This window comes from Prionailurus bengalensis, chromosome C1 (genome assembly GCF_016509475.1).
Source record: "Prionailurus bengalensis isolate Pbe53 chromosome C1, Fcat_Pben_1.1_paternal_pri, whole genome shotgun sequence".
Classification (NCBI taxonomy): Eukaryota; Metazoa; Chordata; class Mammalia; order Carnivora; family Felidae; genus Prionailurus; species Prionailurus bengalensis.
Window position 1 is genome coordinate 152,061,037 of NC_057345.1, and position 22,195 is coordinate 152,083,231.

A 22,195-nucleotide genomic window follows, 5' to 3' on the forward strand; every position below is an offset into this window, starting at 1 on the left:
GAAAGAAGATACTGAGGAAATTTACTGCTAAAGCAGTGAAAAGAACAAGAGAAGAACAGGTACGTTTCTATCCCATAATAAAACTCAACAATAAAACTATTTGACAAATAACAAATACAATAATAAAACTATTTGATAAATCTTTCAAAAGCCCAGCCTATAATACAATGTGAAAGGGGAAATAAAGGGCTCACCAATATTGAGTCAGAGATTTTATTACCACTAAGCCATGAGGATTTCTATACTTTCATTATATTTATATATTTTACTGAGGATTCTCTGGGAAACTGAACGTTTAAATGTAATATCCTTCTATAATAGGATATATGAAGGGTTTAAAACAAAATACAATCCTTTATTATACATACAGAAGGAGGTGAGCTTTTAATTTTGCTTGATGACATGCATAATTCCTGACCTCAGGGAGTTTTTATTCTAAAAAAAAAATACAGAAGTATTACGCTTATGCCTCTCTTTCACTCTCTCTCTCCTCTGGGTGTGTTTAGTTCCGCTAAAGTCAGTGTTTCATATGGAAACACTTAACCTTCTCTTAAACCAACCTCTCAGAGGATGAACTTGGGTTTGCTCATTTCTTCCTCCTTTCTTTTGGTTGTTTATTTCTTAGCTTTCTGCATGATCTATCAAAATCTTCCTCCCTCCCCTTCCCTCTCCTTTCCTTCCTTCCTTCCTCCCTCCCTTCCTTTTATTTCCATTTATCTTTGCTCTCTCCCACTTCCTATCCCCTTTTCCTTCCTAGTACTTTTTAACTTTAAACTTAGATTGACAATATGGAGAACATTTCTTGGGTGATGACTCTGGATTCTTTGTAAGAATGCTGCTCTTCATTGTGGCACAGCCCAGGAATGATATCGTGAACTTAATGATAATGCCACATTCCTTAGTTTTCATCTCTGCCCCTTTAAAGCAGGAGTTGAAACAAGAGGATTTCCCTTTCCTCCTCAAATATACACACATTCCAACTAAGAAATATGAGAAGAGAACTTGAGTGTGTAAGCATAAACAAAGCACCCCATGATACCACATATCCACCCAGTTGCCCAAGGGCAACATCCTTAGCCACCCTCCTCTTCCTTGTATGTTTAATCAATTACCAAAGTCTAATTGGTCACATTTCTGAGTAGCCCTATAGTCTCCAAATTCTGCTGTGCACCATCAGTCTTCTAGGACACTTCCCTGCTTCCCCTCTAGCCTTGCCCTGCTCAACCCCTGTACCCACTGCCCTGTCCAACAGTCCAGGCATGCTCACAATTCTCCTGGAGTTCTTCATCATCTATGGTTAAAAATCAAACTTCTTTCGCTGCTTCCCACTCTCCTCTTCTGCTAGGAGCCCTTTTATAATCCAGTTAGAGGATGTGCCCTTGTGTCTCTGTATTGACTCATAAGGCATTTATGTTTTCTGGAAAACCTTATCCCCAGAAACTGATAGTAACCATTCAAGCATTCCCACAGAAGAAACTTCTTATGAGAAGACCTTCCCAGAAGTACTCCTTCTAATCCACAGGCAAGTCTGTTCTGCTCAAGCCTCTCTAAATTATCTTACCAAATCATAATACTTAGATGGAGACACAGGAATCTCTGGAGAAGTCCCCACCAAAAGAATGTTCTTGAAATATTTGTCCAAATTTCATGGGGGGGGGGGGGGAAAGACGAGGTGTGGTTTTCAGGAAATGGCAAGACAGCCCCTCTCTAGTCTGCATGCTCCCCCGGCAAAGCAAAATCCCTGTAGTTAACCCGACCAACCCCTAGAAGGCACTTGGCTGACCCAGTCTCCTAGACCATCTCACTGCCCATTTCAAGTGGCTTCATCAAAGTTTGGTGTTCCTTCCAAGTTTCCTTAAGGAAAGTTCTGATAGTTACAGCTTTATACCCATTCTTCCAGTGATGCTGTGGTGTGCTTCAGTGATGTTCTGGAGACAAATGAGCTATCCTTTTTTTTTTTTTTTTTAAATGCATGACTTTTTGCATATTTGTTTCCCACTAGCTATAAAGTTCTTGAGGTCAGAGATCTTTAAAAATTTCAAGCCTTGTATTTGCAGCAAGTAGCACTGTGCCTGGGACATAATGTAAGCCACGTGAATATTTATTGATCGTATGGATGATCCATTCTTTTCTTACAGCCAGGCTTTGTGTGTGTGGTTGTTTAAACATACAAAGTATCATTTCAAAAAAACAAGAGTCAAATATAAGTGAACTGATGTCTGCCATTTAATTGTTTAAAACGACGGTAACCATTGCTTTCTTAACTAAAAGTCATTATCAATAGGTCAGCACACTCAGTTACTTAACCTTTGGGACCTCTGCCCCAGTCCTGGAATTGCCAGGCAAACAAAGTCCTTGATAGCTTCACAAACTAATTCTGAGCTGTCACCTTGAAATCTGGAGAAGACCCCTCAGTACGTGAGCACTGCCTGCACATTTCCTGGTTAGATAGAGCATCCAGAGAGAATGCTTCAGTTGGCTGACTAGAATGTGTCTTACTGAAATGAAAGTAAATATTTACTTAGAAGTAAAGTCAGGCCACAAGAGACCCAAACTAGTTGTTCTCACTTGTTTGCACCCAATAATGTGTATTCCATTATATGAACATTTTATATCAGGAACTAGAGCTGCACTGGGTCAGGAAAGCTAAAAGAAATGAAGGTGGCTTTCAATGAAAGAATCCACCACACATCACTGATCCCATCCCCTTCCGAATATTACCACGTACACCAGTTTTATGATTTACTCTGAAATACTGCTATAAGTGGTCAATAGTTATTTCCCTGCATCTCAACTCTCCAATTAATGACTTTCCATCACCCTGGAAGGAAAAGAACCTGGGTTCCCCATACAGTCTTTTCTCAAAACTGTATCTTGGGAGTTTTCTTTCTCTCATTTTTCCCCTCCTTTTATGACAGCCTTACTACTGTTCGGGACCTTCAAACACCACATCTTCTCCTTTGAAGATCCCTACTAGGGAGGCTATTTTTTTTTACATTGAAATCATATTAAACATTTAACTTGGAATTTAATAAAAAGAAATCCTAAAGCTTCTCCTTAATTTCAGGAAGTGTGTATTTATGATACATAAAATGTGGCCGCTGCCAACCTTCTGCAGCCTGAACGCTGGAGACCCCGGGAACGGCATCTAGCCACGATCAGGGAAGCCTCAGCTACAACCTGGTGCACTGGTCCAAGCCCCCAGCAAGATCCTTAGCTCTCGGTGTGGTAAGGTAGAACCCGATCCTGGTCTCCAGTTGTCTTATCTTTTTCAAATGTTTCGAACTTACTGCCTTTGTTCAGCAGAACCACGGGCACGGTGATGATGGTGATGAGCGCAGCAAGCCCCAGCAGTCCCAGGAGCACCTTCCACGGTGTCTGCAGGCGGGTCAGATCGTGTCCGGTTAGAGCGAGCCGTCTGGCCCCAGCGCGGTAGAGGTAGAGGGTCGGGGCCCGCCCTGCACCCTAGGCAGCGGGGTTTGCCGATGGGCGTGCATTGGAAAGGGGGCACAGTGGGCTGGGAGGGTTTGGAGCGCGGAGGTTGCCAAGAGCGGTCGCCCTTGAACTTTTGGCCTCCAAGCACACTAGCGTTTGCTTCTCTACGCCTCCTGAACGTCAGAAGCCAAGTGAGGGAGAAGCCAGGTGAGGGTTCGAGCGAGCGTTTTATGGATGGCTCTCTGCGTCCTCCAAGGCTTGGCACCTCTTTCTAGTAGAAACCCCGGGGGGCGAGCGCCTGGCGGGAACTCGGGGAGGTCCCTTCACCTGTCGAGGGTGGCCCTGGAACTTCCGCCGAACAGGAGCCCCTGGTTCCGTTCCGCGAGCTTCGGGGTCACTTGGGGGAGAGTCTGGTGAAGAAGCACCTACAACTCGCCCCTGGGGTTAGGGAAAGGCGCTCCTCACTCACCTTCATGGTCGGCGTGTGCCCGGAACTGAGCGTTCGGAGCAGGAGCGCAGGCCGAAGTCAGGCAAGCCGCCGAGACGCGCTTCCAGGTCCGCTGCTCGGCGCGCGGAGTCACTGGGCGCTCCCAAGTTTCGGCCCCGAGTTAAACATTAGTGAGCACCCGGCCGGCTCGGTATAAAGGCCGCGGGCAGGCTGCGGGCGAAGGCGCGCCCGGCGCCGGGCACTGGCATCCCGGCCGGGGGGCGCCCGAGAGGCGCCTCCCCCGTGTGCTGGGCGCGGGGCGTCAGCCGGGGCGCGCAGGGCGCGGGGGCCCCGGGACGCGCGGGCGGGGTGGCCCCGGGACGCGCGGGCGGGGTGGCGAGAGCGGGAACCGGAGTGTGCCTGCGGGCCGCACCCCACGCACAGACGGCGGTCGGCCTTGGCTAATAAGGGATCTGGGCGCTCGGCTCCCGTGGGGTCTGCGGACTCACGGCTCATTGCTGGCAGCTGTGCTAAAACCCAGGCCTCTGTCTTTTGCTAGTGAAAGTATGTTGGGAAGCAGGGGGGTGTTTAAAGCTTCTGGAAGGCAAAGTGAGAGAGAATGGGATTATTCAATTTGTGAATGGCGCTTGAAGGCTAAGTATCTGAATTCACCCTCCGCAGGGAATTTCCAGCTTGTTTTACCTTCTCATCAAGTTGCCAAAAATAATAACAATAACACTTAATGTGGAACTTACTTTTTTCCCCAGGAGCTTCTGTAAGCATTTACTGTGTTTATTTTGCAGGGAGGAAGCCTAGGCACAGAAAAGTTAAGTCACTTGTCCAAGCCGCTCAGCTAGGATGTCTTGGAGCGTGAATTCAGAGTCCATGTTCATAACCATTACTCCACATGGCCTCTCATCTTTCAGTCTTACAGAGGGTGAGGGAAAAGGAGGTCTTTTTGGCTTTTCCCTTCCCCACGTCCCCATTATGCTCTGAAGGTTGGTTCCTTTCTCCTTTTCTTCCTTCCTCCCTCCTTTCCTTCCTTCCTTCCTTTCTCCCTCCCTCCCTTCCTTCCCCCTCCCTTCCTTCCCCCTTCCTTCCTCCCTTCCTTCCTTCCTTCCTTCCTCCCTCCCTCCCTTCCTCCCTCCCTCCCTCCCTTCCTCCCTTCCTTCCTTCCTTCCTTCCTTCCTTCGTTCCTTCCTTCCTTCCCTCATTGCCACATTCTCCCATTTATTCTGACCACTCCCTAAATATTTGGGTGGCTACAAGGTGCCAGACCCTCTTCTAGTTGCTGGAGATAGAGAAGTGGGACAAGACAGGTGAGGTCTGTGCATTTGGCACTTTCAGTATAAAATGCTGTGGTAAACATTTGCCTTTAGGGTCTCCCTATGCTTACTTCCTCTGAGGGTAAGTGTCCCCACCCCACCATTTCTTAAAGGCCTCTTCAGCTTGTTCACTGCAGCTGAAAAGCAAAGTCTCCGTGTCCATAGTTAGAGGTAAAAGATCAAACATGCAAAGTCCTGTGGGACATTAACATAGTTATGAATAAAATCAAGTTTTCATCCTTTATCTCAAGTGCTGACTTTGCTTCTAAACTCAGGATCTCCCCCCCCCCCCCCCACCTTGACCACTGGTTGCTCACGATGCATACATATGCTCACCCTCACCCACTTCCAGAGGCTCAAACTGAACTCTTCATCTCCTCCATCAGTCTCTCCCTACCCTTCTCTGGTCATCCCTGTCTTCATTCAAAGTGTTCCCATTCACCATTCACAAAAACTGAAAACTTCACTCATCTCAGGTTTTCTTTGCCATTCTCCTACTACATTCACTTGGCCACCAATTCTTCTCAACTCTGCCTTTAGTAGTATATTTCAATTCCATCTGCTCCTCCCTTTTCCAACTGCTCAGAAGGTGAGTCAATAGTGTTACTGGAGCCTGTGAGCTGGAGCTATGAAAAGAGCCAACCAACAAGGACTACAGGGAATGGTGCCATACTGGGGGCTCAGTGTAGGCCTCTGCTCTTATCAGTTTGTGCACAAAGCAATGGAGGAAGGAAGCCACAAGTCACATTAGCCTTGGAGAGGGAAGGCAATACAGCTGAGCCCATGCTTAGCCTCCATGCCGGTATCATGGCACCATACATCCAGCAAGGGGAAGCTGGGGGGAGGTTGGCTGACATCCATGGGACAGATAATCTTGTTCTCTGGAGGGCATTCCATGAGACACAAATATCTTCAAACCCTTCCCTCTTCAAGATATTCTTTTCCCAAATCTCCCCTACCCCAACTTCTTTATCACCAGTCTTTCAAGCTTGTTTTTTTCCAAGTCCCTAAGATACCAGCTGGCCAACACATTGGCTGCCACCTATGAGTCAGTGTTGATCTTATATCAGGTCATTTCTCTTTCCATGAAAAATGAAAAAAACAGCTGTAATAAAAGTTCTGCCCCTTAGGAAGATTTCTCTTCCTACTGTATTCCCTGAGAGGGGCTGTGATGCAGCAGCCATCCAGTTAGGACTGCTGCCAGCTTACTTGGCATAAAGCTAACCTTTCCTCTGTTACCTGGCTATCAAGAACTCCCCATGAAGCTACAGGTGTTTTGAAAATAGGATCTTTACAGAAGTAGTCAGGTTAAAAAGAAGTCATTAGGGTGGGCTCTAATCTGAGTGGTTAAAAAAAGGGGAAATTAGACACAGAGACAGATATGCGCAGAAAGAAGATGATATAAAAAGACACAAGGAGAAGATGACCATCTACAAGCCAAGGAGAGACACTTGGCACAGGTTCATCCTTCACAGCCCTCAGAAGGAACCAACCTTGCCGATCCCTTGATTTGGGACTCCCAGCCTCCAGAAGCGTAAGCTGCTGGTTTGTGGTATTTTATTACAGCAGCCCTAGAAGACTACTATGCTTGGTAGTCTTGGTTCCGGGATCATGCTTTCTGTCTCTACCAGGGCCCTGGAGAAAGAGAGGAGTTGGTTTTCGTATAGTGAATAATTGTTGACTGTTGTAGCCAAAATCTAAGATGGGCCCCAGAGTTTTGGGGGTATTTTATTATACATCAATAGGTAGCTAATAAATTGGCAAAAAGGACATGAGTCCTTAGGCATACCCTCTGTGATTCTCTTATTGGGGTTTGCCAGAGGCCTTGTATGGTATCTCTGGCTGCCACAGACATGTCTAAAAGTACTGCATCTGCTAGATCTTTAAGATACAAGTATCAGGGCAGCCTCAACTTGGAAGCCCTCTCTTGCTCCAGGCCCCATTCGAGATAGACAGACTTAGAGGCGCTTGGCAAATGGGTTGGAGAAGCACTGCCAGTTGTGGTATATCATTTCTCCAAAATCTGAAGAGTTCTGGCAAACACTGTTCCTCTTCGTGGTGGGCATACAAGGTATAGTGACTTATCTTTCACTTTAGAGGAGATATCCTGGCATACTCTAGACTACTGAATTCCTTGAAACTTCGCATGATTTTCATGGGATTTACCCTCTACTCTGTGGCCATATTTGTCTTACTAAAGCACATAACAAAATCGCTACTTATGCTTCTTGAGGTCCAATTGGCATAATGTTACCCAGGTGATGGATCAGTGTGATGTTCTATGGGATACGACTAAGGTCCTGGGAGACCATATTATGACAGAGAGCAAGAGAGTTGACGTAGCCCTGAAGTAAGATGGTGAAACTATGCTGCTGACCCTTCTAAGTTAAGGCAAACTCTTTTGGATGGTCCTATTAATTAGATCAAGAAAAAAGTATTCTTCAGGTTAATAGCCCCCAGGTACTAGGACGATATTGTTTGACCCAGTAAAGTTACCACACTGGAAATGGCTGCTGAGGTTGGTTCATAAACATTTTCCACAATTCATCTTACTTTTGCACTGACTGAATGAATGGGGAAATTGAGTGTAGGATAGAAAACCAGCATTCTTGCATTTTTTGGGTTCTTATCTTGTGATAATACCACCAGGGATGTGGTATTACTTTTGATTTTACTCTATAGCTGTGGGGGAGGGACAGTTCCAGGGGCTTCCCATTGGCCTTTCTTACCGTAATGTCTCTTCACCAGTCAAAGATGCAGGCTAGAAGCTGAAAAAGGCAGGAGAAGAATTCTTCCCTAGAGCCTAGAAGGAATACACCCCCTGATGGCACCTTGATTTTAGCCCAGTAGGACCTATTTCAGACTTCTGACCTCCAGAACTATAAGCTGATATATTTCTGTTGTTTCACATCACCAGGTTTCTAGTGATTTCTTTTTTTTTTTAATGTTTATTTGTTTATTGGGGGGGGGGCGGGGCAGGGAGAAAAGGAAAGAGAGAATCCAAGCGGACTCCCAGCGGTCAGCACAGAGCTTGATGCAGGGTTTGAACTCACAGAGAGATCATGACCTGAGTCAAAATCAGGAGTCTGACAATTAACCAACTGAGCCACCCAGGTGCCCCTGTACTCATTTCTTACAGCAGCAATAGGAAATTAATATACCACTGGACCATAATGGTGTTTTAACCCTATAGAAATGAGTATAAACCTAGGGCTAGTATTTAATAACTCCCGGGAGGTCTGAGCATGTCCCTTTTCACAGGTCACTTTCCAACTTAACTTTATGTCACGTGTCTTCCTGAGGGAAACTTGGAAGAAGATTTAAGTTAGTGTGGCAACTGCAGGCTCCTTCCTCAAAAAGATCTGGCTTTCATTTTATCTTATTTTGTTTTATTTTTTAATGTTTATTTATTTTTTAAAATTTTAAACATTTTTATTTATTTTTGAGAGAGAGAGAGAGAGAGAGAGAGAGAGAGAGAGCATGAGTGGGGGGGAGGGGCAGAGAGAGAGGAAGACACAAAATCCAAAGCAGGCTGCAGGCTCTGAGCTGTCAGCACAGAGTCTGACATGGGGCTTGAACCCACAAACCTTGAGATTATGACCTGACCCAAAGTCAGGTACTTAACTGACTGAGCCACCCAAGCGCCCCTGGCCTTCATTTTAAACATGGCATTCTGGTTTGAGAATGAAATAGTTTGAGTCTGGAAACTTAAGAGGCTATGAATTTCTATTACAGCAACTTAAGTGAGATTTCTGCCACAGACCTAGAATTTTTCTGATTGCTTAAATCAAGCCATAGTTTAGAATGCTGTCCATCTACTTCATTCTTAAGTACCTCATGATAAATGAACCACCATCATTGTAGGTGAAACTCTGGTTACCATGTTATCCTTGTAGCTGTTTATGGGAACAACCCCTTTTAAGAACCCTCAGTCTTGGAGGTGGGGTCACCTAGAGTGAGCTGTTGCCCTGCAAAGATGGAACCAATGTGATATTACAGCACAACATAGATGAAAAGCAGAAGGAATAAATACTTTGGTAACTTTCTCCTACTTCTCTTTAATATCTTGCTGGTACCTCCTACTGGCTGAAAGCAACTAATGCCAGAGGGCAAAGAAACCTGGATAATAGAGCATGCTATCTGTAGGGGTCAGACTCATAAGGCAATGGGCAGGGAAGATAAGGCAAAAAGTAAATGGGAGGGCCCAAATGAAAAATAACAAAATAAACAACCCAACATGGTGATAGTGTGTATTATTTGCTAATCATCTTCTCATAAAGATTGGAAATGTTCCATTTATGCTTTTATAATATTCTTTGGTCCTTCATTTTCCAGGGTCTCGTGAAATGCTCAGAACACATGCGTAGTAAGTATTGAAAAAATGAAAATGTGAAATGATAAATGAAGAAAAATATCTAAAATCTTTCTCTGTGTTCTTGGGGGTTGGAACCAGAGGCATGGAAGATGGGGGATCTCACAAGTAGAAAGAAGGGAAAGAGAGAGGCTGGGCCAGGGCAGAGGGAGTGGTGAGGGAGCTGAACAGATTCTCCTCCTTGGTCTTGGCTTTAGAGGATAAGTAAAGTAAGTACAAAGGTTTTTATTTGTTCTTTTGCTCAGTGGATACCTATCCCCCATGTAATCTGCCCCACTTATCTGGGAATGGACTCCTGCTGCCCAAACCAAACCTCACACCTCACCTCCTTTAAAATCCAGATCACAACTCACTTTACAGGTTACCTTCAACATTGATCCCATCTGTTTCTGTTTTTCCTACCAACCAAAGTTTGGAAGATTATTCTGGTTGTGTCCTAAATAGAACCTATTTACAACAAAATTCAATCCTACCAAGAGATATATAAAAGATAGAAAGCTGGCTGGATAATTCTGTGGATTCAGATATATGGAAAGAAATTTTAGGCCAAAGAACAACTGCACGCAAAGGCTGAATGAGAAAGTTGGAGGATCTTCAGGCAAAATCTATTAGTTTTGTTTCACCAGGATATAGGGTATTCTAGAGAGTACTGGGAAATAAAGGTCAGTTGTCGAATATTCTTTGGTCTTAAATTCAATATTCAGCATATACTAGGGAGCCACTGAAAGTTTTTGCTGGGGAAAGGAACCAGTTCAAGTTCATATTTGAACTTCAGCTGTGAGAATCAGGCAGTAGTATGTGCTGGATGGATGAGAGAAAGAAGAATCAGAGACAGGATGAGGGGCAATACACTTGATGTTGCAAAATTAATTGGGAAGGTGCTTCTCTTTGTGAAGCTTATCATAAAAGAATTTAGTCACATTGATTTTTACTTAACTATAACTCTCTAAAAACTGTTTCCCAGCTGTGGTTTGGGGCGTTTGCTTTGCCCCAATTATGAGTAATACCAAATAAGGGGTTCTTGTCACACTTAGTGCTCAGGAAAGGCCTTTTGCTACTTTTTAGACCAGACACCAGCCCAAGGGGGAGAAGACTTCTGTGTTTTTCTTTCACTGGTGCCTTCTGGATATTCTGTGGGTTTTTTAATTGGGAGAATTTGCTTCTATTAAGTTACTAAGAAGACTGACTTAAGAAGACCTTATGGGAAAATGTGTTCAAGATCATTAGAACCATATTCTCACAAAGTGGCTGTGGCTATGATGACATCTCCTCCTTAGTGTTTTTCAAGCTTTAAACATGTGGTAGATGTGATGCTGTTGATACATGTTTATGAGGCTGGAGTTAGTGGTGGAGTGGATGGGCTGGGTAGGTAGTGGTTGCTATAATGTAAGGAAAGAAATAGCAATATATATATATATATATATATATATATATATATATATATATCCCCCCAAGAATCATTCCCTTGGAACAAAATCTGTCCTCAGTGAGAATGCTTGCTGTATATTTAACACAGTTTCAACACCGATGTGGCAATTACTCCGTATCAGCAGAATATCTTTACTCCTTTGGAGCACTGGTTCCAGCATATGATAGATATACTGAGTTCATTCTAGGAAAGCTAACCTCTGAAATCTTAATGCTGAGAAACTCCATATGCAGGTAGATAATGACCAGATCATATATGACAATTGGATTCTGACTTACAGCCTCTACAGCAACCTTGGTCAGGACTTGGTCAGTGACTGCCAGCTTCCCCCGCTAACTTGGAACTAACCAGAAAAAGATTAATATGCTCCCCAACCTAATCTTACAAGATATTCTGTTTCTAGTCAGACTTCTTCCTGTTTTCCCATGCCAATATTCTCCAATCAGGGCGCACTTGAAGACCTCCTGTTTTTGTTTTTGTTTTTGTTTTTGTTTTTGTTTTAACCTATAACGCACTCCCACTCCCCTGCTTGCCTTGGGCCCAAATGCCAAGTGATGGTGGCTGACTCCCTTACACTATTAAGCTCTGAAAACATAGCTTTTGATTGTTCCTATTTGGATGGTCTTTGTTTTATTTCCATAATATGGAATGAAGATATAGCCATGGAAGACATTACATGAATAAAAAGATACCATAAATAATAATTCTCTCACTGTTCTATTCCAGCATCTCAGCAGCATGCACATCTTGATATTTGTTTTCTTCCACCACCCCAAAGGCAGTTATACATCATTTCTCTTGTCCTTTATTAGCATCAGTATCTTAATAATTTAAATGATGTGTCCACATTTTGTGGCCATTTGACCATAGCAGTTATAATATTCAAAGATGCTTGGAAATAGAAGCAAGTGCTAAAAAATTAAGATAAGTCATTCAGTAGGAGTCTTATATAGAAAAATACATGATTACTGAGTTTGTTGAATACTTACATGTTAACTTTGACTTTGCTGGGGCCTAGGAAAAGGCTCAGTGTTCAAGTGACTCCTTGAGGATTTCATTACAAATGTTTATCTCTTTCTAGTTAAGATTTTCTGTCATATCCACCAATGTATTAGCATTAACATGTTGGCAGACAAACTATAAGAGATTTCACAAGAAACGGTGGATTATTAATTTGGTTGGAATTAATTGAGTAAAGTGGAGGATCCAACTGGCTTTATTAAACAATTCATCAATCGGGCAGCATCCCGTCTAGTAGGTAAAAGGGAGCTCTAAGAAGTTGTACATAATGGAAGGTCTTTGTAGGAAGGAGGGTGGGATAAGGAAGTTATTTGCAAAAGAAGAAGAGGATTGTTCCAGGTAAGGTAACCTTTCCTTGGGGCAATGGCAGGGGATCTTATTAGGTGGATCACCTCAATTTCCTTTTGGTGATGGCGAGTCCATGAGACAGATTACCTGATTGGTGCTGACCAGAACATTCCTGATTGTCCCATGAAGACTACATTTCTGGGGAGTTTGGAATTGCAATTAGATTAGGTATGAAGCCTTGGTTTGGTGATTTGGCCTATGTGGCTCCATTTTGGGTTTGTGGTGTCCTTTTTAACAGAAGATTGATTCTAAATCAGGTCATGTGGTTATGAGTAACGTTGCAAAGACCACCCAAAGTCTTTTGGTGGAAACTAGATGATGGCCATGAATAATGAGAAAATAACTTAATCAGACGTTCTTCAATGGGCAACTCAGGGCTCTGGCTTCTACTAGGAAGAACAAAAAATTTCAACACGGTAAATCTATTATGTAAAATGCAATATATATTTTAAAAAACCTTTTTTAATTTTCTGAGTGTAACTAACTGTTAATTTACATTTAGCTTTAATCCAATCAAGGTTCATACTTACTGCCTGCTACCTTGTCAGGCAGTGTACTGGGAATATCATAGTGAACAAGTCAGGCCCATCATGGAGATCACAGTGTTTACAAATGGAGTTTACATTGCTAATCCATCCAAGCTTGCTAGCAAAATCCAAGACCAAATTCCAGAGACGACGGCTTTACTGGTCCCCCAAAAGCATTTTTTTTTGGGGGGGGGGGAGGCTGAGGGAGGATATTAGAATTCCCAGAGGCCACGTGAATGCACTGAGCTGTGGATCTGATATTTAGAGTGTGAGAGTCCCCTAGGGGCTCTTCCTTCCATTTCCCACTCAGGTCTTGCTCTTTTCTCTTTTCACGATCCCGTCTATGCCAAGTATCCCCTGGCGTAATAACTCCTCCAAACAAGTTCTCTCGGGCAAAGGTCCCACCTCTCCACCCCTTTCTCCACTTTCATACTCCATCTATTCCAAGGAATGGATTTGATTGGACGCGCACTTTTATTAGGACTTTTGAGGCCAGAACTCTTCCTGATTCTCGAAAGTTGTGGCAAATGTACTCTGTGCATACCTCTGCCACTGCCCTTACCATATTATATTGAAATGATGACCTGTTGTCTTTCTGTCTCTTGTACCTTGCTTTGGCTGTGGCAGACAAGTTTTATTAATATTTGTATTTCCAGAAACTACAGCAGGGTTGGGCTGGAGTGAAATCAGCAACGTACCAAAACCATGAAACACAGAAACAACTGCTTCTTCCAGACGTTCGACATACCACCCAGAAGGCAGTGTGGAGAAGAGGAAAGAGTGAAGATTTTAAAGTCAGACAAGCCTGGGTCTGTCATCCAATTATTATATGCCCGTGGGTCTTTTTCTAACCTACTTCACAGAGTTGTGGAGATTTAATGAGATAATAAATGAGTAACTTCAGCTACTCCCAGAAGCTTCCCAAAATGTTGATGATTTCTCCACATATCTCTTTAGCAGGGATCTCTCTGCTGGATCTGAGCTCCTGGATGGCTCAGCCTGGATCACTCAGAAGCCTATCAGAGGCAATTTAGCCAACAGTAAGTTAATTATTAATTATTGCTGGCGCTAGCCACACTCACTCCCCCGTGGGCCCCCACACACCAAGTTTGATCCTTCTCCATCAGGCGCCACCTCAGGGAGAGGCGTCACCTGCCACACTGCCCAAGCCAGAAAGCCACAAGTCTTCCTTGTCCCCTCATTCGGACGCTACACATCAGCCTCTTCCCTGTCTCTGCTATTTGTCCACACCCCTCTAAGCTCAAAACTTTCACGTGAGTTCGGGCCTTCCTCTCTTCCCATCCAGTTCACTGCAGTTGTCTCCTCTGACTGGCTTCTCTTGTGCTTTCGCTCAGTGCAGCTCTGTCACTTTCCTGTTTACAGTTAATGGCTTCTCCTGCTGAAGGATAAAGCTGGAGTTCCTTGTCATGATCTGATCTCCGCTCTTAACCGCTTCTCCCAACCTCCCCCACCTATGCTAAATTAGGTGCACTTCCAAGCATCGCTGCTCTCTCCTTCGCTTCCAAATCATCACGCACAATGTTTCCTCTGCCTCGTACTCCACTAGCCCTGTTTTTCTTTGGATTAGCTCTTAATCTTATGGACTGGACTTCAGTGGGAGCTCCTCTAAATTTGTCCACCGAACTCCCCTCCTAAGTGAGGTACTTTGCTTCTATGCTCCCTGAGCGCTTCATGCCTCACTTCTTTTTAACAAAATTCTCTCACTCTGTAATGTAATTACTGTTACTCTAAAAAAAAAAAAAAAATGCCCTTCCTGTTAATTTACCAGCAAAAATGGGTTTATTTGGGAATAGCAAATAATTGCAATTGGAGACAGGCAAACTATGGCAAAAGCATAGGCAAATCTGTAGAACCAAGGAGAGACAGGCTCTTTCGTAGAGTAAGGGGGACGTGTTGGGAGGGGCTTTTACATACAAAAAGCCTATTGGCGTAAACCCGGAGTTCAAAGTATAGTGGCTCTTCATTGGCTGAGTTGTGGCAGTCTCTCATTGGCTGGGCTGTCGAGGGGAGTGGGGTGGGAGCCTATCTTAGGCTTGCTGGGATAGTAAAGTAGTAACCACGTACGTGCAAGGCGCATCCTTTCCTGTTGGGTCTGCAGTTGCGGAGGAGTGGTGGGGCATGAAAACTACCCCTGGCAGCCTTCTGACTCCATTCTAAATAAGACTTCCTTTTATTAATTTTCATATTATCTAATGTAATAATATGTAAGACCATGGACCCCATGCTAGGTACTAGACATTCTGCTAAGTTCTTGACATGTATTAGCTCCTATGATCTTCCTAATAATTCTATGCGGTGGGTACTGTTACCGTTCCTACCGCACAGACGACGCACAGAAAGGCAAACATTCCTCCCAGTATTACACAGCCAGGATTCGAACCCAAGAGGTCTGACTCCAGTCCATATAATTATATCCGATGCTTTTTTTTTTTTGCATCCAGTCATCTCCAAGGATTTTGTCTATGTTATTCACTGATGTACTCTCAGGGCCTAGAATAAATTCTGGCATGTAATAGCTGCTCATAATGTGTTTACAGACACACTGAATGAATAAATGCTAATTCATTTGTGTCCTTCCCTTCTGAGGGGCCAAGGGCTGGGTTTTATTCTGTTTATTCCTAGCAGCTGGCCTGGTACCTAGCACATAATAAAATTGTCAAGCTTGCCTCTCTGCATAGGTTCATTGCCACTCTGAGTTCCAAGATTCTATTTTGCTTCTGTGCTTTTTTGAGACCCTGTATCCACCCCACCAGCCATAACGCACTTTGCTGCATGTCAGTTTTCAGTGTGGATAAAAAAAAAAAAATCTGGTCAGCTGCTGCTTGACAGCTGGAAAAACAGAGCTGCACTGGAGCCAAAACAATTTTGTGCCTCAGATAAGCAGGGAGGAGAGCCTCCTTCCTCATGTGGGTATGTGGGCAGAGGGCTGAATCATCGAGTTCTTTGAGTTCCTTGGAAAAAGATAACTCAAAGGAATATTACACAACATGGAGAAATGAGGAGACTAAGTAGAGGCATGAAAATGACTGGAGTGTTGAAAAATACAAACTATAAGGCTAAAAATAGTTGCGAGAGGAAAAAGCTGTGGGTCAATATTCCAGTGCCCCGAAGGTCTGTGCATGAATGGGTTCCAGTCTGAAGGATGTTGAACAGATGTTCACAGGAGGAAAGGAATGTACATGCAATAATCTTAAGCTGAGACAGTGGGGAGAAGACAACTCATCTAGGGGAAAGACAGCCTGGGCTGCAGCAGACTGTTATAAAACAGTACCCTCGAGTGGTGCGTAACCCAGCCAGAGGGGAAGGGGGTGCACAAGTAATGGGGATGTTTCCCGGGTAGGAGGTGGTACATTTGGGCAATTTTCTTTTTCCATAGATTTAAAGTCCCAGTAGATTTTTAAACTGCATTTCAGAATCTCTCTAGAAACTTTAAAAACTTTGGGTAGGGTGGGGGTAGGGGGCGGGTTAGAATTTTGCGGTCATGCAAACAAACATTCTTTGTTCCACTCTCTGGCTTATTTGGTAGCTAACACTGGACAGACGCACATTGGTACAGTAGACAGAGTGTGGGCGAGTTGCCTACTCAGGCTCTGCCTCATTGTCTTTTTGGAGCAGTGCTTTACAAGAGTATTTAAAGATTTAAGAGGTGTGGCGAGTTAAGTAAAACACTTCTAAAGAGCAGGGGGTAGTCTCCATAAATGGGAGTGGAGTTGTCATGGTATTCTTTTTTTACCAGCATTATTTAATTTTCCTTCCAGGACTCCTGAGGTATTGCCCCACCGTGACAAAGGTTAGGTAGGACCCAAGTCTGGGGGGCTTATGATTAGAAAGAAGAGACTGAATTGGTTTCCCAGATGGAGTCACTGGCTTCCAAGGATCATGAGGAGTATCTTGTTTGGCAGTTTGTCCTGCAGGCTGTTGCTTGGGCTCCTGGGAAGGGAGGTGCTACAGAAATGTATTGTCATGACTAATGCCCTGAGGGAGGAGGACAACTGTGTTGTACTAAGGTGTATACTCTAACTCTTTCATGTAGGTTCATCTTTTCCACCCACGAATGTACACACCTCATGGGCAGGTATCAGATCTTCTAATTCCTATTTATAACCTTTCTTTTTCTTTCTCAGGGTTTTCAGGAACTAAGAATGCACATATGGAAGAGCGAATGCAAAAATTTAAGATACTTATATTGCTAAACACAAGTAGAATTTTATATAAATATAAGTCATAAAAGGTATAAATGGCAAGAATTTCTTTCTACCCAATAATCTTGTGCAACTCCTGATATGCTATCTCTAGTGGTGAAACATGACAGCCCTCGGCCCTACAGAGACCTCCACCTGACAGCTCTAAGTTCCTTCCTGGATCTCAGAGGCTCTAGAATGCAACGTGCCTCACCTCTTCCCCGAACGTCCTGCTGTCCTCTCTAGGCCATACAGCTTCTTTGAGAGAGGAATGACCAAGGCATTCTCACTTTTGAGGGAAGTGAAATAAAACTGCTCAGACAAACCAGGTTTTCCAATTAAAGTCCACGATCTTCCTGTTTTCCCAAGAAGAGCCTCTGTTTTTTCCTATTCTCTATTGAAAGCATAGCTGGTAGACAGGTAGACAGTCTTCAGTAACTATCCATCCTCTCTATTGTTTTGAAAGGCAATGCTTAGTAAGTAGGTCATTTATGTTTAGAAATTTCCCTTTGAAGTTTTATTCGAGCACAGAATTTACTAAAAAACAAACAACTCTTTATTATTTTAGTGAAAATCATAAGCTTAACTCAAATATACATAGGATCAGATTCCTGGACCTTTTTTCTACCCAGTCATCCCTGTGGGCAGTTAAGGCTTATGTATGGGTCAAGTACTTTTAACTAGTGGTTAATGGAATATATGTCATATAAATGTTATTTCTTTTAGGCATTCACTTAATGACTGGGCGGCCATTGCTAATAATGCAAAGGGATACGAAAACAGGTATGTAAAGGTTAGATTTGAACCATGTGGTAATCCTGATCCTTGACTATTTTTGACCTACGCATGACAATTTAATATAGTACAACCTGATATGTTTAAGGTTTATTCATAAAATAATACATTTTATACGTGTGTCAAATATAAAATTGATATTGGAATAGTAACATATTGCTATTAAGAAAAACTTAAGATAAGTTCAAATATCGTTTTAGATACTGCTGCAACATGGAAACATGATACCATGTTCCACACTATAATATACCAGTACTTGATGAAAGAAAACACAATTATTTTATTTTGAGCCCACTAATTAAATATCAGTCTCATAACTTATAAAAAATATATTAATTTACTATCAACCCTAGCGTCAATACATTTTATGAAATGACTATTGTGTTCTTTGAGTCAGAGGTGAACTGTGTTGGGAGATGTAAGAAATCTTCCTTTACCTCACTGAAGACTATGTCTTTCAATAAGAAATGCTTTACATTTTTAAACTGCTCTGTATGAATAAATAGTGCTAACACAAAATTAATCAAAAATGACCAGTAGAAATTTTAATTTACCGTTATGATGAGAATTCCAAGAAACGTTTTTGGGTTGAAAAAATTCTGTCCGAAGGTAACGCCTCTCCATTATATTTTTGTCCCAGTACACAGAATACAGGAATAATTCACAACTCAAAATTATGCAAAAGAGCTGATGCTCTTCTTCAGTTTGTGTGCATCTAATAGACGGTCTTAATAACGAAGCTAATGAGTATCTGATAACACTGTGCAGCGTAAACATAAGGAGGAACCTAACAGGCTCACTAATCATGGAACAAATCTTTTTCTGTGGACAGCCAGAAAATGCAAAATCATAGAACGACTACATCTGGACTAGAGGAAAAGAATTCCTGCTCTCCTATTAATTCCAAGAAGGTAGATTAAGACTTCTAATCCCATTAAAGATAAATGCCTTAAAATGCTTGAGTACTTTATTATCAGAGATTTTCCCTCTGGATGCTGCAATTTAAGATTTTTAAAGGAAGAGTTATACTTTAGAGCTCAGGAGAACTGTCTTTTTAAAAAATTTATTTTTAATTCAAGTCTAATTAATATACAATGTTATGTCAGTTTCAGGTGTACCATATAATGATTCCACAATTCTATACATTTCCAGTGCTCATCAAGTTAAAAGTAGTCTTAATCCCCTTAATTTATCTCCCCCCCCTCCCTGCAACCACCAGTATATGCTCTGTATTTAAGAGTCTGTTTTTTGTTTGTCTCATTTTTTTCTTTGTTTGCTCATTTGTTTTGTGTCTTAAATTCCACATATGAGTGAAATCATGTGGTATTTGTTTTTCTCTGCCTGCCTTATTTCACTTAGCATCGTAGTCTCTAGGTCCACCCATGTTGTTGCAAATGGCAAGATCTCATTATTTTTATGGCTGAGTAATATTCCAAGGAAGTCTCCATTTGCGTCAATGGGGAGTATCAATTTATAGTTGTTTTCTATGACATTCTGTGTGTTGGGATTTGAGCTGTATTAATTGTTCTAGGGCTTTCTCTCAATGTTCTTGAGAAACTTAAGAAAGCTTGTGGACAGTCCCAGTGTGCTTTTCCTCCCTCACATCAGTCTCCAGACTCAGCTCTCCCACCTCCCAGTCCCCAGGACCACTTCTTAGTGAAGGCCACCACCACTTCTCCTAGTGGCTTTCTGACTTCTAGTGCCCTCCCTGCTCCTTGTTCTCCTTACCCCTCTGTTGGATCTCTGTACTCTGCCCAGAGACATTGTCCTTAATTGTGAGTGTGGTCCTATTGTTTCCAATCCTTTGAGCATTGTCTGTAAATTCCTTTGCAATATCTCCTTTCATCTCCACCATTCCTGCCACCTTCTCAGTGTGACCTTGCTCTTTGTTTCAGGCCTTTTCTCACTCAGTATCCCCTTCCAGGAACTCTCTTTCCAGTAGCATCCCTGGTTTCCTGCACCCAAACAAACAATGCTTGTTTGCAAAGTCTCTGCTTGGAGGCTGTTTCCTCCAACTCACCTTGCCAAATCCTGAAAATCTGAATTTATAGAGCACCTTCACTTTTCTCTCCCTATGGCTCTGATCATACTGATTATCGTAGTCTCTTTGTTTTTCTGAAACCCTCTCTAGTCTGTAAGCTCCTCAAGGATGGGGACTGTCCTTGCTTCTCTTCTTCACCCTTGTATTCTCAGGGCCTAGCACAAAACTTGGTTCAGAGTAGACCCCGAATGTATGCTTGGTGAGTGCACGCATACATGCTGCTTTGGGCAGAGCTCCTATTCTTGAAAAACTTATAGTCTATTTTATTTTCTGTGCATTGGAAGACTAGGCGGGATAATAAAAAGAACAAACCTTTAAAATCATCTGAATTTGTATCCCAGCTTTACAATTTCCCAGCCCCGTGCATTAGGGTGATTTATCCAACTCTCCTGAGATTTACTATATGAATCAGTATAGAGATAAGAGATGTCTACCTCTTAGGGTTCTTGTAAGTTCTAAAATAAGATCCATTAAACATGTGCTATAACAGGCATGTGTTGGCTTCCTTCCTCTGCCAATAAGCAACTCTGCTTCCACTTAACACAAATCTCTGCTCACCTTTCCAGTGGACTCAAGATGCTCTTCCCTCACATATGTGATTACAAGTTCACACAATTTTAAAAAGTCATATTGAGAGGGGCACCTGGGTGGCTCCATCAGTTAAGCCTCTGACTTTGGCTCAGGTTATGATCTCACAGTTTATGAGTTCAAGCCCCATGTCAGAGGGCTCTGTGCTGACAGCTCAGTGCCTGGAGCCTGCTTCAGATCCTGTGTCTCCCTCTCTCTCTGCCCTTCCCCCCACTCATTCTCTCTCTCTTTCTCTCTCTTTCTCAAAAAACAAATAAACATAAAAAATAAAAATGATAAAAATTAAAAAGTCCTATTGAGAAGACATTAAGAGAGTTTATTCATTTATTAAAAACAAATTCGCAATAGGGCACCTGGGTGGCTCAGTCATTTAAACTGGCTGGCTTTGGCTCAGGTCAAGATCTCATGGTTCGTGAGTTCAAGCCCCGTGTAGGGCTCTGTACTGACATCTCAGAGCATGGAGCCTGCTTCGGATTCTGTGTCTCCCTCTCTCTGCCCCTCCCCTGCTCACACTCTGTCTGTCTGTCTGTCTGTCAAAAATAAATAAGCATTAAATTTTTTTAAAAAACCAATATTCAGAAATATAATACATTAAAACAAGATGTATATAATCAAGAATTTATAAATGTTTAAAGCATCGTACATCAAATACCCTATCTTATTGTGTAGGATAGGTAAATTTAAAATTAGATTTCAATGGGCAAAACTCAGTTTTATGGTGTGGGGTTCAAATCTTAGGCCACTGTTAAATTTTATTATGCATTAATTTAAGTATTAATTGTAACGGAATAAACCTAAACATTTAAATTTTGAATGTAAAATTTAAAACACTAGAATTATATTTTTATACTCGGAATAATGATATAAATTTAATATCAAAATCTTTCTCTAAGCAATAATAGTGATTATTCATTTTACTTGACTCTGAAAGGAGTTAAAAGATATGCAGAAAATAGATCCAAGAACTCCCTCGTTGCTATTATTTTTTCAGTGAAAGCGTGTATCCCAAACTAAGACACAACAGAGTCAGCTCAGATAGCCTTATTTCCACAAAATTTGCAACCCAAGGGCTAGTTTTATATGTGTTCTTCACCGGCTGGATTGTGGCTGATCATGGCCAAGTGTTTTGATGCTGTTGGTTTGGCTCTTAAATGAAACTGGATCCTGACGACAAAGTTCAAGAATTATTGTCGGCTTCTCTGCATAACTTAGAAGCATCTCCAAAGGCATATGTACTATTGCCCTGGCAGACATATATACACGAGTACGGTGTAACACCTCCATCCTCCATGCTTGGCAAGTTTATGTGAATGTTCATTTTTATAGCCGCTAACTTATTAGCTGTGGATTACGTTGTCACTTTGTGTGTTACATTTCCAAGCATAAGAAGTGTGAGTGAGTTCTAAGACATGTGAAATGAAGGATCAGCTCGCAAAAGCTGGTCTTGAAGGCATCAGAGAGTAGGGATAAAGACTTCATCATGCGGATCATAGAGCCTGCCAATTCTTTGATTGACAGCTCTCTGTATGGCAAGTCTTGAGGGATTGGGTATTTAAATCTTAATTACAAAAAAGTGTTACAGAATACTAAAAATCATTCAAGGAAACTGGAAGGCTTATAATGTAGCATTCCTCTATTAATCTCTTATACGGAATAAAATTTGATTGACAAGATCCATACAAATAG

At 42.4% G+C, this 22,195-nt stretch overlaps 1 protein-coding gene and 1 long non-coding RNA gene across 2 annotated transcripts in view; one reads left to right on the forward strand and one right to left on the reverse strand.

Moving 5' to 3' along the window:
- Positions 1-4,228, reverse strand: part of DPP4 (dipeptidyl peptidase 4) — a 79,265-nt gene extending 75,037 nt beyond the window's left edge. The window contains exons 1-2 of the mRNA XM_043576902.1: positions 3,905-4,228; positions 3,291-3,378 (exon numbers count right to left, since the gene is read on the reverse strand). Of these exons, the coding sequence (XP_043432837.1) occupies positions 3,291-3,378; positions 3,905-3,910 (94 nt within the window). The 5' untranslated portion in view covers positions 3,911-4,228. The remainder of the gene's footprint in view (positions 1-3,290; positions 3,379-3,904) is intronic.
- LOC122481384 lies at positions 3,385-13,791 on the forward strand. Its single transcript, XR_006296840.1, has 3 exons — positions 3,385-3,642; positions 9,523-9,553; positions 13,540-13,791. It is a non-coding gene; the product is annotated as an uncharacterized LOC122481384 (long non-coding RNA).
- The last annotated feature ends 8,404 nt before the right edge of the window (positions 13,792-22,195 follow it).